Genomic DNA, 17,575 nt, shown 5'->3' with positions numbered 1-17,575 from the left:
TTGATATGCACCACGTCCAGCAAGCAAATTAATTACACAGGAAGTAAACCTTATTTCACATCCCATAGTAGTATACATGAGTATATGTACCCCCTGCTGCCCAGCCATGCAAATTCAAAAACGAACTGTTCCTGGGTTGCAATATGGGGTAGCCATCTGGACAAGCCACTACTCTGTATTACCACCAGTAAATCCAAAGGCTGCATAGAAGCTGGAAAAATCCAGGCAAGATACTGTACCTCAAGAGACGAACTCAAATTACTGTCTTTGTGGACAGGCAGACTGTGAGATCACACCTATGAGACTAGATATGCCAGAGAAAGTTCAGCTGTGCATGATGGCAGCATGCGCAGGAAGAAGCTTTTGGGGGTGAAGGTTATCTAAGCAAAAAATGAGTTTGAGATGATGAAAACTGCCTCTCATGCCATTGGCCTCAGCTGTGAATCAGGACAAAGCCATGCATATGCCTCTGAACAGTGTTGACACACAAAAGGAGTACATAATCCCGCAGGCACCAAGACAGCGAAAACACCTGTTGTCAGAAAAGAATGACAACAATGGTACATGGACAGTGTCCAGTCATCAGCCACAGGCAGCTGCCAAGATAGCAGAGTCTTTACAAGATAGTACAGGCAGCATATGGCCTGAGATACAGAATGTAAACACCTCCAGCAGACTAATGCACAGCAGTGATACAGAAAGCTGCAGGACAGTTGCTGGATCATGGTGACTAGACAGAGGAAGAAAAAGGAATTACTTACACTGTGAGCCACCTGCAAATCATATCCAGCTATGCTGACTCCTTACACAAATGGATGTGCACATCAGAAAGCAATTTCTATGAAAAGTTCTGGCCCAATGCAGATTATCACTTGCAAACCAGTAGATGACAATACCCACAGGAACTGGAATTATCCCAGGTACATTAAATGAAGCCAGTGTAGTAGCACACTTGCATATTCAAAGCCTGCCCAGACCAGAAATACTGTATCCTTCAGACAGAGGGAATACAGATGATAAGAGACGGGAACCTTCTCTCACACAGAACATGGCAAGGTGTCTTGTGTGACTGAACGCTGGAAGACAGCAGAAAGATATAGACCTGTGTGGATGCTCTTCCAAGAACGTTCTTCAGCAACTGTAATACAGGAAACATGAGGGGACAGAATGGTCAGGGTTGCAGCATGATTTTGGCAGTAATTAACATGCCCATGTGCCACAACATCCAGCATTCCGTACCACTACAGAGGAAGTGGGAGGATAGAGCAGATTGAGCTAAAGAAATGCGAGATGTGGTTGTGAGTTGTCACGTAATTACAAAGAACCTGAGTGGGAATCTTAGTACTTGAGTCACTGCACGTAAGAAGAAGCTCTGATGCATGTTGTCATGTTGAAGCTGCTCCCAAACACCCCCACATGCCCACGCGACAGCTTCATTCTTGGCAAAAGCTTGATGGGATGGCAAGAATTAAAGCATGTATGATAAGCCATGGTTTGCTGTGTTCCTACTTACCTTTTGGAGTTTGCTTGGGTTATGTTTCACATAGCCCCTCTCCTCTCACCAATATGCCAGAACATGCTAATCCCTGTCACTCAGACATGCAGAGAGCTCTGACAAAGTGAAATGTTTGGAGGATGAGATGCACAAGCAGTGATCATCTCTTGTGTCCATAGTCACACAAGACATACTCAGGCTGTGATATACAAAAACAGACAAGTACAGTCCCACACCATCCCACCATTCATCTTGGTCTGTGCATCCAAACTAAGTCACCAAACCCAAAGATGGCATACAGAGGGTTAGCCAGAGCTTCCCATAATGTGGTATCTCTGGAACAGAACTGCCAGGCAGTAGTCAGTATTGGGGCACAGCTTGTGTGGTGGCCATAGCTGGGTGATCACTCAATGGGGTGATAGCTTTACAAACCATTTTCTCTGCTTCCCATTATGGATGGTGAACCACTGCTGCGTCTGTCCAGTATTTTTTTTAAAGTACAGTAGATTGTAGTCATGTCACTCTCAGACCCTGAGAATGAATAGTGCAGCTGTGGTGGTTTCTTGAATAGATGCATGCAGTTTTGCACAATGATGCTTGCTCTGCACATATTATCCTGGGTGTTGTACATTTTGCACAGAGAGAATTTGGACCTGTTCTCAGTAGTCAGTGCCACCCTCTTCTCTACAGTGACTCCCACATTAAGGGATGCAGAACATGGAGAAATGTTTTCTCCTTGTGTAGTTTGACCACTGTGTGGCTAGATAACTCAATGTCTGAGTATGGTATGAGATTACACTACATATGGTTTAGGTCAGAGGTGGGCAAACTACGGTCCGCGGGACCCTCCTGCCCGGCCCCTGAGCTTCTGCCCCAGGAGGCTAGCCCCTGGCTCCTCCCCTGCTGTCCCCCCTCTCCCACAGCCTCAGCTCACTGCGCCGCCGGCGCAATGCTCTGGGTGGTGGGGCTGCAGAAACTGGGCCTGACCCAGTGCTCTGTGCTGCACGGTGGCATGGCTGGCTCCAGCTAGGCAGCCAGCCACCAGTGCTCCAGGCAGCACAGTAAGGGGGTAGGGAGGGTTGGATAGAGTGCAGGGGAGTTCAGAATGATGGTCAGGGGGCGTGGATAGGGGTCAGGGGAGTTGAATGGGGACAGTCAGGAATGAGAGGAGGGGTTGGATGGGGTGGCGGAGGGCAGTCAGGGGACAGGGGGATGGGGCAGGAATCCCAAGGGGGGACATCAGGGTGAGAAGCAGGAGGGGTTGGATGGGCCGGGCCACGCCTGGCTGTTTGTGGAGGAACAGCCTCCACTAACCGGCCCTCCATACAATTTTGGAAACCCGATGCAGCCCTCAGGCCAAAAAGGTTGCCCGCCCCTGGTTTAAACATATAATCAAGTGTTCATGTGTACGTGTACTTTTTGACATACCTGGCTGTGATTCTTCAGAGGTGCTGAGTACCCACAGCTCTGATTAATTTCATTTGGAGTGGTGGCAAATCAGCACTTCTGAAAATGAAGCCTGAATGTTCTAAAAAAAGTTGTAATGTGAAATGTCTGTCTGACAGCAGAAACCCCATCTTTTATTTTAAATTACTTCAAACAGTTTTTAATGGGCATAAAAGAAATATCAGTTCTAATTCAGCCCAGACGAGAAATGTCTCACCGGGTATGCTGTAGCAATAGTTCTAAGGCTTTTTGTGCTGAAAGTTTTATCAGGGGCACAATTTCATTAATTTGAAGACTAGACAGCTTGCTTACTGTTAGGGACAGGTTTGGGGATGTATCTCGGACTCTCACTTCTGAGACTGAAGAGGAACTTTGTGGTGAAAACAACAGTGACAAAAAAGTGTGTGTTGACTTCACTAATTCCTATATGCAAACTGCTGAACTAGAATTCAGAGAGGGAGGATGGTGTCTGCACTGGAGAAGTTGACCAAACGTATATTTATAGCTAAGTGGTACTGTATAATGACTGCCAGTTGGAAGTAGAGATTAAAATGGCTTTTAAGAAAATATGAACCACAGAAAATAAATTGAAAAACATTCTGATCTCCTATTAAAGCTGATACGCTAATGCAGGTGCAGCAACGTCTGTTGTATACCCACAGCTAAAAAGGGGAGGAGAGGTGAGTAAGTCCACTTTGCATTAGAAAGCTGAGGAAATTTTCCCACCACTGCCAGAAATATATCTTACAACAATCACGTGCATTTTGTACCTATTACTGTCTGCTTTAGGAGCAACAAAAATAAACCCCATCAAAAATTACACCCTCTGCACGCACAAAAATCCATACCATAATTTCATCTCTCTTACTATATTAATGTCTCCTAGCAGTAACATTCAGATTCCTAAAAGTGAGGTCAGTGCAAAAAATAATCAAACAAGTCTTAAGGTGCTATCAGAGTTACATTTGCTTGCAGTGTTAGTGTAACCAGCAAGCGGGAGGATTTGTGTTAGTACATTGCGCTTGAGGCAGAGTCCATTTATTTCTCTGAGCTAGTGTTGTGCAGTATACACAGAGCAGATCTCCTACCAGGAAGTGGTTGGAATAGTTTCTATGTCACTGGCAGTGTGTGTGTGTGTGTGTGTGTACATACACACACACACACAGTGTCAGGTAAAAGTATTACTAGTGCCAATACTAGGCATGAAAGATGCTGAAAAGCGCTGTTACCTCCTTTTTTAGAAGTAGAGGATTGTGAATTTGTTTTTGAAAATGTAGAATACTCACTTTTATTGAGAGCATTGGTGACTTGTCTCACCTCATATAAGACAATTCTCAGCTCTCTGTCCTCAATGTTAAACAACAGTTGAAACTATCTATCTACAGCATGACCTCTCCTCTCTCTCTCCCCAAAAAATCAATACACTGCCTTATACACCAAGGTCTTCACAAGATATGAGTATATTTCTCATGACCTACTAATGTGGTATGCAATGACACTGCTTGTCTAGGGAGGGAATTGTTTATTTTAACAGAAGAAGCAGCTCTCTCCCATACATAGATAATACACCCAGATTAATGTTGTTATTACATTAAGATGGAGTTAAGCTTGAGAGCACATTTCAGTAGTTTAGGGTAAGCTATATTACAGGGGTGTTGTTATTACGCAGTAGACACCAGGCAGTAGTCGTGATTATGAGTAAGGGATTTTAGAATTTGTGGACCCAGATTAAATTAAACTCATTTTTAAAGAAGTATTTGATTTTTGTTTCATTTTCCCCCTTATGATGTCATAGGTCTGGACTGGGTGCTAAATTTATTACAGGACTCCGTATTAATTCATTGTAATTCTGGATCAGGTTATCTGATTTATTTGTAAATTCTCAGAAAATTCATTCCGTACTCAGAGAAAGTGCTGTAATTTTGGGGAAGATGGGCTGTATTATTCATATGTAACAAACTGGTTGATTCCCTTCTTTAAGTGCAAAACTTGACTTACCAATGGAGTTACTATCAATGCATCCATAATAACTGCACACTATTATTTCAGAATAGTTTTTAAATTAATCTACTGAAAGAGCAGAAATTGAGTCTTTGCAGTAGATCTCACTTAGGAGCCTAAATTTTAATTTTGCAGTGGCACAAAGGATCTGTAGACATCCTTGTAGTACAGTGTTTATATACAAGGTTAGCATTCAGTATGATGGGAAATAAACTCAAATTATTTTTGGAAAGTTGATGCCTTTCTTAACTTGTGTGTGAATGTTCCTTTAAAAAAAAAATCAAACACCAAACAGCACAGTGGGTAGTGATACACAGCATCAAAGGGTAGACACTTTGCCTATTGGAATTCTGGGGATTTAGTTATACCTCAGGCCTCTGGGTTCTCTACATCATAAAAACTGTACGATTATCATTGCTGAGCCCAATTTGTACTTTTGTGCCTACATTGCCAATCAGTTATCTCACTGGTGCCCATAATCTCAAGCCCCTAATTAAGTTCCAATAAAGGACTGGATTTAAGGCCCCTTTAAACATTTTTCTCATTAATATTTTATTTCAAAATTGCATTGGATGGGGAACACACTTTAAGCTAATTATCTATGAGTCTGAGGTACAGAGCACCTAGTTACACACTGTTCATTATGCAAATCAACAACAAGAAATATCGTTTTGAATAAGTACTTGTTGCAGACCGTTTGGGGTGTTTTCCAGATTAAAGTTTAGAAACTCTTATAAAAGAAGTACATACACTGGAATATGCAATGCTTTTTTTATCTTACCACAAAAAAAAAAAAAAAAAGACTAAGTCATTAAACCAGTTTTTCCAATTATTTATATTTTGGGGCTTTGCTTTGGCTGCTGTTTTAACATACTGAGCAGGTTAGTTGCCCAATGTTTTATTAATTGTTTATAGGCTAAATCCTGCACCTGGTGCTTTAGTAGTGAGACACCAGCTGGAGCTGTTCTGCCTGATTTGACTCTGTGCCTACCCAACACAGAAAATCGTAAACAGAAAACTCCCTCCTTCTTAGAACTGACCATGAAGAGACTTTGCAGCTATCCAGCCATGCCCCTGTCCCTGGAGGCAGAGTCAACCCACATTTCCATATGGTTATTGAAGGATAGGTCTGGACTGGCAGGCTGAAGCAGCCTGGACAAAACATTTTGAAGGGCTGAATCAGTGGATCTGTATAAATGTTGTAATTGTTAGTATTATAAATTAGAGCACCAAGAGGGTCTCCGCTAACAGAAGAAAAAGCTCAAAACCTACACAAATATTTGCTCTTGAAACATTTCATATGCTCCTCTTCTCCCAACCTACCCCAAAACAGCAGTTATTAACAGTGCTATGGCTCTACCTAGAAACAAGATAAAACTGCAGTCACTCAAGAATGATATATGAAGACTGGTCCACAAACTCACCCATATTTTGGTCCATTCCTCATCTGAACAGCTGAATTACAAGTCTTCTATTTCCCTTATTTATTATTTGTATTACAGTAGCAGCTACTGGCCCTAAAACAAGATCCACATTATACATACACATAGCAAGAGCCAGTCCCTATTTCAAAGAGTTTACAATTGAAATAGACAAGACACTCAAAAGCATTATTATCCCTATTTTATAATGGGGAAACCGAGGCACAGAAGGAGTCTATGACTTGCCCAAGGTCAAACAAGAAGTCTGTAGTAGAGCTAGAAAAAGAACGCAGCTCTCCTAAGTTCCAGACCAGTGCCTGAATCACAAGCCCATCATTCCTCTAAGTATATGTTGTATATTCTGATCTCACTTCAGATTTACATCTGTGTAATTAACTCAGTAGCAGCGAGAATTTGGCATTAAGTAAATGGGTGCTTTTGTCACATGAACTTGAACAGTATACAAAGATGTATCAAAACGTTGTTTTTGTCGGTATGCCAAAAATAATACTGTCATAGGCCTATTTTTGTTTGGAATGGTAGAAAAATCTCAAGAGTTCCTTGTCAAACCAATTTGACATCTTCATAATTCCTTTCTGAATGCTCATTCTCTCTTTAAAATTTTATTTAGCTCTTTGCAGCAGGAGAAAGCGGTAATGCGTCAGAACAAAATTACTATTATAAGACATGCTTGCTAACACAAATAAGTGGGGTGCTAAAATGAAGATAAATATACATGTAGTTTGTGTTTCTTAACGTTGATGCAAATGGGCAAGCCAAACTGGATGGAATGAAAATATGCAGCAGTTTATGTACTGGATCTGACTTTAATCTCACTTACACAGGTGTATGTTAAGAGTAGATCTGTTGAACTCATTGAAATTTACAGAGGGGTTTAACTGGTTTAAGTGAGTAAACAATTAAGCCCACTACATATTTATGTATTTGAAGTAATTCGATCCATTGATACTAAATATAGTGGTCAGAGTGAAGTGCCGGTAGTTGGGAGTTACGGGTTTTGAGCACAGCTCTACTGCTGTTTTGCAGTGTGGCCCCATGCAAGTAATTTTAAATGCTGTGCCTTCGTTTTGCCATTTGTAAAGTGCAGATAATACTTTCTTACCTTATTAGAAAACGATTGACAGTCTGCCCACTAGAACTGTGAAAACTCAGTTCAGGTTGATTTGCAAATATTTATTCTGTTCTCCTTCCGGCATGAGCCACTTTTTACATGTTGCACCTAAAAGAAAACCTGACTTCACTGAGTCATTCTGGGACTGAAGAGGGAAGTGGGGTTAGCGGGTTCCTTGCTGTGATCTATGGGGCCAAAGCTAAGTGGAGAATAGTGTTCCTTCTTCAAATGCTAGTGTGTGATGTGGGACTTTTTTTCCTTGCTGTACCTCTTTTCTAGTTGGTAATTATGATAATGAAATTAGAATCTTGCTTTCCTAAATACTTAGCAAACAGGAGTCTGTATGTTTCACAGTTCTCATAAGAACAGACCAAAGAGTCTTAGAGTTGGAGGGGACAGTGCTACTTTTCCTCTTAGAAGACATTAAGGGTATATCTGTACTGCAAGTGAAGGTGTCATTGTAGCACAGGTAGGCATACTACACTAGCTTTAATCTAGCTAGCACAGGTAACGATAGCAGTGTAGATGTGGTGACATGAGCTTCAGCATGTGCTAACAACCAGAGTACAAGCCCTCCAAGGGGCCAGGGTATGTATGATTTTCCCTGCTGTGGGGAAAGGATCCAGCAACAAGGAGCTGCTAGAGCCTTTCCCCGCTGCTTCTCCCCTGCCTTTCCCCACTGCCTCCCAGCTGCCAGAGCCTGTCCCTGCTGGGGGAGTCTTTTCCCACAGAGGGGAAAGGCTCCATCTGCAGGCAGTCAGCAGGACACTAAACAATGCTAAAAATAGCAGTGTAGCTGGGGAGGTAGGGCTTGGGTGAGTAGAGGGCCATGTAGGGTATGTACTTGGGTACGTACCCACACCCTTCAGTATGTCTTTGCTTGCTTAAACTATGCCTCGCTGGCTACACTGCTATTATACCTTAGTAGGGGGGCTGTGTACTTTATACGACGCCGAAAAACACATGCAGTGTAGCTGTACCTAAAGCTAAGGTGGCTATGCCTATCCGGGCAACAATCACACCTTCACTTGCAGTGTATATTGACAGATCTCCCTTTCCCCAACAGCACTGTTAAATCACCACTCTGAGATGCTTGGATACACTGTATTAGGGACTGCTGTTTCTCAAAAAGGAATGGAAGCTTAAAAATTAGCCATTTCTTTACCTAGCACTTCATCCTGTGACAGTTTTTGTACAGCATCTCTGCAACAGCACATGGGTACATGATTGTATGCATCATTTATCTGGAAACTAACTGCCCTCAAGTTCATTTTAAAGCTGGAAGTCGCACTAAAAGGGTGCTTGGAGCTCTGGCTCCTCAGCCAGTCAAAAGAATAAATAAAGAAAAGCTTTGACATCCTGACTAGCCTGAGGGGTTGAAGTCTCAAGCTAAACCTCAAGTTTAAATGGGAAACATTGGAAATTCCCTAAAGAGTGCCAATGACCAGAGAATGTCTCCAGGTTATCTAAGTCTATCAAGCAGTGCAAACTTGAGGCGTGCCAGTGACAAATCAAAAGAGAGGAAGAGATAAAACATCCAGTCCAGCTGGTATAGAACAGAAAGAGGATTTCTGCTTGTATGGGATGAGCAAACAGGAAAGGAGAAAGATTCTATTTTTAGTTACATCAGTGTACATCTGAAGTAACTGTTGATTTTATTTGAGATTACGTTGATATACAGAGCCTGGAGTGAGACAGGATATTCTTAGTGGAAAAAGAGAAAGGAAATTGGAATTTTCTAAGGTAGCATTTCCCAAACTTTTTAAAGTTGAGGGGTCCCACTTCAGAAAAAGGAAACCAATCATGCCCCTCCAACCCTGACAGGTATTTGTTAAAGTCCTACCTAAATGGTGCAGACATACCTAGTAGAATGTGCAGATTCTTATAACACGATGCTTCCTCTTCTTTCTTAGTGCTTTGCTGAGCAGTGAAATTGGCTAAAACGCCAATGTTAACATTTTAAACTGCGAAATTGATGGCACAATTCACACTTCTACACTACTGTTTCAGGTTCTTTGGAGACTCAGGCAGACATTGCTGCATAAGTACACTTGGGTCATGTTTTCCAATGTTTTTTTTTTTTTTTTTTTAAACAAAGTAACAGCTAGACACTAACTTTTTATAAAAAGAAATAAAAGCTGGGACCCTGGAGAATAGTTGGGAGGTCTGTCTGTGCACCCTTTTCCCCAAGAGGGGCACACCCTTAACCTGGAGAAAAGCTGTTCTAAGATCTGACATGGGCTTGGAGGACCCCTCCGCCTACCCACAAAAGCTAAAAGATAAGAAATACTGGGTATACCAAAAGATGGGCCTTTTCTCCTGTAACTGCTGAATCAGAAAACAAAAGGGAAAGCAAGGTCTAATTGGGAGCCCACTTCAACTAATACACAGATCATAGCTGCAAAGAGAGGGTGTGGTGGAAGACCTCCTTTTGCATGTGACTTTAGCAGATGATCTGGAGGAGCCAAATGAGATGACCTATGTTGTCAACAGAGTAAAACTTGTCTGAAGTAGACCAACACAGAATAGTTCTTCATTGATCAGGGCATTTCTTCACGGCAGAGTTAACACAGGTTTTTACTTGGGTGTGGCCCTCAACCTCTCTCCCATCCACACACACAATTGTCTCACCTGGGCTAGCTGGATTGTCTGAAGCCATAGTTTAAAATCAGAGTGAGGTTTTCATTTGGATTGATGACCCACCCATTCTGCAATGTGGATGCAGGCTAAACCACTTGAGGGCTGATAGTCCTCCAGTGCTTTCCCACAATTACCCCATGAGCCCAGAGGGACAGACAAGTTCTCAGACAATTCACTGGGAAAGAATCACAGCATAGCTCAGTTTCCTGCAGTGCCAAGAACCAGGGCATATGCCCCGGCAGTCCTAGCAACACCCCTGGGTGAGTGCACACCACTGAGGACACAGTAATTCAGGTAAAGCTTTGTGGTGTGGCCACACACAGCTGAGCTAGACAAACCCAGATGCTCAGACCTAGGTGCCGATCACCTGAGTTAATGCTGCAGTTAAGATGCCTCAAGGCTCCTGTGTATTTCGTATACCATGAAGCACAGATGAAGGCAGCTTTAGAAAGAAGTTGGGTTCAAGGGACTCTGGAAACCAATCCTGTCTTTCAGCAATTGTGCTAGTTAGGTGACTGATATTAGGGCTAAAACTGGCCATGCAACAGTACTCTAGGAAAATACTCTGACCTCAGACTTGACTTAACCCATCTGAAAATGGGGACGTCCCAATATAACTCATACCCTTATTGTATCATTTTGCTTAAATATAGTGACACACATTTTCAAAGACAATCACTTAATCTACACAATATTTTTTAACTGTTGCCTCCGGTCATGATTTTTTTCAAACCAGCCTTGGAAATCTCATAGTTTTTGGCAGCTTGAGTCTGATCTATAATCTAATATACTAATAGCCCTTAATTAAAGCAATGTACTGTAGTCTGATCCAGACAAAGTACTCAATATATTGATATTATGGAACTAGAGCCTGCTTTTTGTTTACATGTCACTTTAAAACAGCACTTCTTCATGTTCAGTACTGTGGTAATTTATTTTACCTAAGCGTACAGTCCGCAGTGATAGCTTGATTTGGAAAACCTCATTCATATGTTTTATCCGTCAAAGCAAATCTGTACTTAAGAGCTTTCAAATCCTAGTTAACAGCTTTTCTTGCTAAATCAAGTGCTCGTATTTTATAGTACCGAGCAAACCATCACTGCACCAACCTCCCCCGCTCCCCACGCACACATGCAACATTGACACATTTGAAATAATGGCTATATGGACATCTAATTTTCTTATGACAGGTTAACTTCTTTAGAAAAATTGGCATTCAAAGATGGAACTTTTAATAGATAATCATTTTTAGATATACTTTCAGAGCAATGACTGTCAATGATTTACTAACTCTTCTTTTTCTAGCATTAGAGATACCAAAGTTTACTTAGAATGCTGCAATCTTTTCTTGTATGCTTCTCACAAAGCTATTCTCTAATAGCCTTCCAGTTGTGTAAATTGCTCAGGTTATCCCTCTCCCTAAAAAAACATACAAGAGCTTGCTGGTGTACGGAATAACAATTTACCAGCTCGATGGATGACTCATTTTCTTTACCCAGTTCTGAGACAAGGACATTTACAGTCAATAGAGAGAGATGCCACCTTCTCCCCACCTACCTCTGAATTTAAAAACAATGGGCCAAATTCATCACTGGTATAAATTCACTGTTACACCATGGATGACTATGCCAACACTCTAAGGATCCACAGAACCAATACAGTTAGGAATCAAAATACTTCACATTGGACAGCACACCCCAGCGAAGAAGAGCACACATGCTTCATAAGAGAAGCCCTGTCTACCTTGGTAACCTAGGCAGTGAAGCTATTTGGTCACCCCAGCTTGTCTCAGTTGCTCCCTGTGCCAACCCACCCACCCCGCTGTAGCTTCCCCCCACACCTCCTGTGTATTTTTCCTCAAGGAAGACATTTCTGGTTTAGCTTATTAGTAGTGAATGCTTGGCTTTCTGCATAGGCCCCAGAATCCTTTGCCATTATTTATGCCATGATTTAAGGAAGCATCACAGCAGCTGGCATTGTGGATTCTGAGGCTCATATAAGACCCAGGACACTAGCTGCATGTGTAAAATTAACATCACCTGTTTGGATGAATTTGTAGGGGATGCAGCAAGAGAAGAATAGTTCAGACTGACCGGTTAGTGAATGACCATGGTTGTCTCAATACTGTGGTCATGGAAATTCAGATCTGGTACCTAATCACCCATTTACATATACTTTCCCCTGAGCCTGGCCATGTCACCCAGTGTAGATGCAGGTGCCGATTAAAATAGCAAAATTGCCTTTTTTGTGTGTTACTGTTACAATTAATTTTAGAACTTTTTTTTTTTTCCAAAATGATCATTTGCCAATTTGTCGTTCACCTAATGAGGAATGACACTGCAAGGAAATATGTTAAGCGAATATTCTATCCCTGGTTAATTGCAAAATTTGATGCATCCTGTAACTGGAAGTAGCACTACACATTTTAAAATGGACTGTGATTGAAATAAAAATGGTGGGAAACAACTAGTTTTTTAAGCTTATATTTTCTTGCTTTCCTTTGTAATGGAATAGCAGAATACTGTTAGTCTAAACCAGCGGTGGCCAACCAGCGGCTGTGGAGCTACATTCGGCTCTTCAGAAGTTAATATGCGGCTCCTTTTACAGGCACCGACTCGGGGGCTGGAGCCACAGGTGCCAACTTTCCAATATGCCAAGCGGTACTCACTGCTCAACACCTGGCTCTGCCACAGGCCCTGCCCCACTCCACCCCTTCCCGCCCCCTCCCTTGAGCCTGCCATGCCCTCACTCCTCCCCCTCCCCCCAGAGCCTCCTGCACGCCACAAAACAGCTGATCGGGAGGTGTGGGGAGGGAGGAGGAGGCGGCGCTGACTGGCAGCCAGTCTGGGAGAACTGCTGATGTATTACTGTGCTTCTTTGGCAATGTACATTGGTAAATTCTGGCTCCTTCTCAGGCTCAGGTTGACCACCCGTGGTCTAAACCAACAAAATTAAAGTCTATTATCTTAGATCAATACATGTTGTTATAATAATAATAATTATATATGGAGATATACCTATCTCATAGAACTGGAAGGGACCCTGAAAGGTCATTGAGTCCAGCCCCCTGCCTTCACTAGCAGGACCAAGTACTGATTTTGTCCCAGATCCCTAAGTGGCCCCCTCAAGGATTGAACTCACAACCCTGGGTTTAGCAGGCCAATGCTCAAACCACTGAGCTATCTTAAGATAAAAAACATTAAATAATGGCACATATGTCAAGCCCGCCCAAATTCTGAATTATTCAAGCAAAGTCTGTCAACACTTCAGCCAGATTTTTTTAGTCTTTTCAAAATTTTTTAGCAAATTTAGTGCTTGAAAGAGATGTCAACATTTATAGCCTTCAAGTAAAATTTTGAAAAATACCAGTGACTTCGAAGCCCAAGTGATGTTTTCAATAGCAACTTAGGCACTTAAAAAGTCTCACTGAAAGTCATTGGACCTAAATGTCTAAGTCACTTTTGAAAAATAGGACTTTGATTTCTAAAGTATTTTGGTGGTTTTGAAAATTGTACCCCTAGAGACGATAGTCTGTTTAACGATAGAACATGCACAGCATAGGCAGTGCAAGATTCCCCTTCACTGAAGGGCTGGGAGTGAGAGGGCAGTTCCGTCTCAGTGACCATTTAATTCCCTGCCGAGTATGACAATTATCGTGACTTATTTTGCTGCTTGGAGATGGATTGAGACCACCAGTTCATTTCATTTCATATAGGTCACCAAATCATTAGACAATTACAGCTTTCACTCAGTACAAACCGGACCATGGGTTTGAACGAGTGACCTAGCAATGCAAGGCACTATATCCTGTTACCAGTTCCCGGAGTCATCCAGTCTTACTGTTTTAAAATATTTATTTTATCCTTAATTTGCCATGAATTTGAACTGTACTAATGGAATAAATAGCAATCACCTTTTCTTTTCCTTTTCAACTCCTAGGACTTCCACTTATTTTCTGCAGAACTGGGAGAAAAATGTGAAGCAATAAGTGAGAAACTGGTGCAATTAGAAGATCAACTCCAAGCATCAGTCTGCAACTTGGATGACGGTTTTATTCATATCCTTTTGCTACATAGATTAACTATTTATCTCCCAGCTTCATATAAAGCACTAGTTTATTTTAGCATGATCTGGAAATGTTAAGTAAGGTGGAAATGAGTGAATTTAGCTACTGTGGACATTTTTGGTCTACTAAAACATTCCCATAGTGCTCATTCACTGTGGGTCTGATCCAGTTCGTGATGAAGTCAATGACAAGACTTCCGTTGACTTAAATAGGAGTGAGATAAATCCTGTAAATTTAATCTTAGACTAAATGTTGAAATAGTCATCTGCTTATCTCTATCAATCTAATCTCTGAGTTTTACAATGTACACATCACTGCAAGTGTCTAGTGCACTAAGTAGAACACATGTAACAGCCAACACAAATCTGCACTTTCAAACATGATCTATTTAGTCAAATTAAATGCGAGTTCATGTGCAGTCAGAATTGATTATAGATCTCTAATCTGGCTATTGTTCCTTCTGAAATATCCAGTAGTTGCATCATGTGGTAGATACACTAGAGGGTAGGGATCGGATACAGAGGGACCTAGACAAATTAGAGGATTGGGCCAAAAAAAACCTGATGAGGTTCAACAAGGACAAGTGCAGAGTCCTGCACTTAGGACGGAAGAATCCCATGCACTGCTAAAGACTAGGGACCGAATGGCTAGGTAGCAGTTCTGCAGAAAAGGACCTAGGGGTCACAGTGGATGAGAAGCTGGATATGAGTCAACAGTGTGCTCTTGTTGCCAAGAAGGCTAACGGCATTTTGGGCTGTATAAGTAGGGGCATTGCCAGCAGATCGAGGAACGTGATCGTTCCCCTTTATTCGACATTGGTGAGGCCTCATCTGGAATACTGTGTCCAGTTTTGGGCTCCACACTACAAGAAGGATGTGGAAAAATTGGAAAGAGTCCAACGGAGGGCAACAAAAATGATTAGGGGTCTGGAGCACATGACTTATGAGGAGAGGCTGAGGGAACTGGGATTGTTTAGTCTCCAGAAGAGAAGAATGAGGGGGGATTTGATAGCAGCCTTCAACTACCTGAAGGGGGGCTCCAAAGAGGATGGAGCTCGGCTGTTCTCAGAGGTGGCAGATGACAGAACAAGGAGCAATGGTCTCAAGTTGCAGTGGGGGAGGTCCAGGTTGGATATTAGGAAAAGCTATTTCACTAGGAGGGTGGTGAAACACTGGAATGCGTTACCTAGGGAGGTGGTGGAGTCTCCTCCTTTGGAGGTTTTTAAGGCCCGGCTTGACAAAGCCCTGGCTGGGATGATTTAGTTGGGAATTGGTCCTGCTTTGAGCAGGGGGTTGGACTAGATGACCTCTTGAGGTCCCTTCCAACCCTGATATTCTATGATTCTATGTGGCATCTACCATGTGATTTAACCTGCATACAGCACTGTACAGTGTAAATAGCCATAAGAGAGTTGGGTATTTGATTCTCTTCCAGCTGAAAGCCCTTGGATAAAATACAGAAAGAACCAAAAGGCTGCTTACGCCATCCAGCATCTGGGTAAAGGTTGCTTAACCTTTACGAAGCCATCTGCCATACCTACATATGTAGAAATTTCCCAACTTTAAAAGTACAGACTATTTTTTCACCTGTGTTGTCTCATCCTCTTATTGTGTTTATAGAAATAAATTACCTCCACCAAAGGTAGTGATTCTGCTGAGAATGGAAATTAGCCTTCAGAAAGTGTAAATGTAAAAAGCATAAGAACAGATTGGTTGGGCTGGGGTCTTGGGTTAGTATTTATTCTTTGTAACTGCTGAAGAGCTTACAATCTAAGCTATTCAAGCCAAAGACATGATGAGCCATGGAACACTAGCTCAAGTAAGAGAAGATGGGAGGAGGATTTGGGTGGAGGAGAAGGTAACAAGCTTTCCTGGAGGAAGGAGCAGAAACAGGGCTTGCTAGAGGTGAGGGAGTTTGCGATTGTTCTTGGCACAGGAGCAATGTGATAGAAATGAATAGGCATGAGTGCAAGAAGAACAATGAAGGGAGAAGTAAGGAAAGAGGTTCAGTAATAGCGTACAAAATGAGAGCCAATATACAGATGGGGCCAAGACTATGTAACACTTTGAAGACTAGGATATGAAACTTAAATACAGATTGAATCCTTTCATTGGCTTTCTCAGAGGGCAGCAATTTTGTTGGAGTGTCAGGAGAGAAGAATGATTTTGAAACACTATATGGATTTGATTGGAGAGAAAAGATGGGAGAGGTGGGAAGGTCTAGAGAAAAAGTTTAAAACAGAAGATAATGATAAACAAGAACTGGACAAGGGTTTTCAGAGACTGGGGAGGAATAAAGAGAGGATGGCTAAATTACAGAGAAAAAAGGGGCATGCTTAGTAGAGACAAGTAATGGGGAGAAGTGTAAATATACCACTGTGATTGTAAATCTGGAAGACAAAGTGTCACGGTTACAGGGAGAACGGCACCTTGGACCTCTTTTAGTCCCTCCCTCTCAAGTGCACCTGTTGGTAACAGGGCTGGCTTCCTGCACTTCAATCCAGGCAGAACCACACAGTCCAACCAGTGACCCAGTCCCAGAGTGGGTTGCAGCCTTCCTGGTTCCCAGCCAGGTTAATGACACAGGCTGAACAGGGTTTGGAACCTGTCAACCCTTTCGCTCTGGGAACCTGTGACCAGGGAGTTGATTAAAGCAACTCAAAACAGGGTCTTCAAAACAAAGTATTATTCATTTGTTTCCCCAGAGGCACAAAGCACATAGAGTAAAAGGTAAAAACAATAAGAAAGCTAGACACATTGCTCTGACCTACACCTTCATCATTCCTCATCAGCTTTTGTAGGTTCCTGTTAGCCCAGCTAATCCCCATCGCTGGCTGGGAAAAATAGACTTTCTGCTTGCAGCAGGCTCTGTGTACCCCTTAGCCTATCAGCTTTCATTGATTCTCTCTGGGCAGCCTCACCTTGCTCACCTAACCCTCCTCCCTTTTCTAGGCCCATGCTCCTGTAATGGCTTAGTATTTCCCTTTGGTCTGTCTCTCATCAGCCTTGCCAAACAGCTCTCTCACTAGAGTTGGGACATAGGCATCACCTCTTTGTGGCTATAAACCTGGACACTGTGTTTTACTGTTTGGTGGGATGCTCCTTATCTAGCCCATTATTTTACCTTTCCTGCTTGGTTCTTTTAACAATGCCGTTTGATCTAACTCTATAGCAATTCCATCATAAATAAGGAGAGTCATGCACCATATTCATAAAAAATAAGACATGTTATTTCCCAGTTTGTCTCACACAAATTTCTTAATCATTGTGTTTTCAATGGAGATAGAGAAGAGACAGAGTGGAGAAGTATTGAAAGGAAAGATGAAAAAAAATTCCATTTTGGAGAGTTTGTAATGGTAGCTTGTAATGACACCC

At 42.2% G+C, this 17,575-nt stretch overlaps 1 protein-coding gene across 1 annotated transcript in view; it reads left to right on the top strand.

Moving 5' to 3' along the window:
- Positions 1-17,575, top strand: part of DISC1 (DISC1 scaffold protein) — a 344,506-nt gene that overhangs the window by 313,480 nt on the left and 13,451 nt on the right. Inside the window, 1 exon segment of the mRNA XM_034765114.1 lies at positions 14,075-14,192. Within this exon segment, the coding sequence (XP_034621005.1) occupies positions 14,075-14,192 (118 nt within the window).

The sequence above is a fragment of the Trachemys scripta genome, chromosome 3 (genome assembly GCF_013100865.1).
Source record: "Trachemys scripta elegans isolate TJP31775 chromosome 3, CAS_Tse_1.0, whole genome shotgun sequence".
Taxonomy (NCBI): domain Eukaryota; kingdom Metazoa; phylum Chordata; order Testudines; family Emydidae; genus Trachemys; species Trachemys scripta.
Note: the sequence above shows the minus strand (reverse complement) of the source record. Positions and strands in the feature narration are given on the sequence as shown.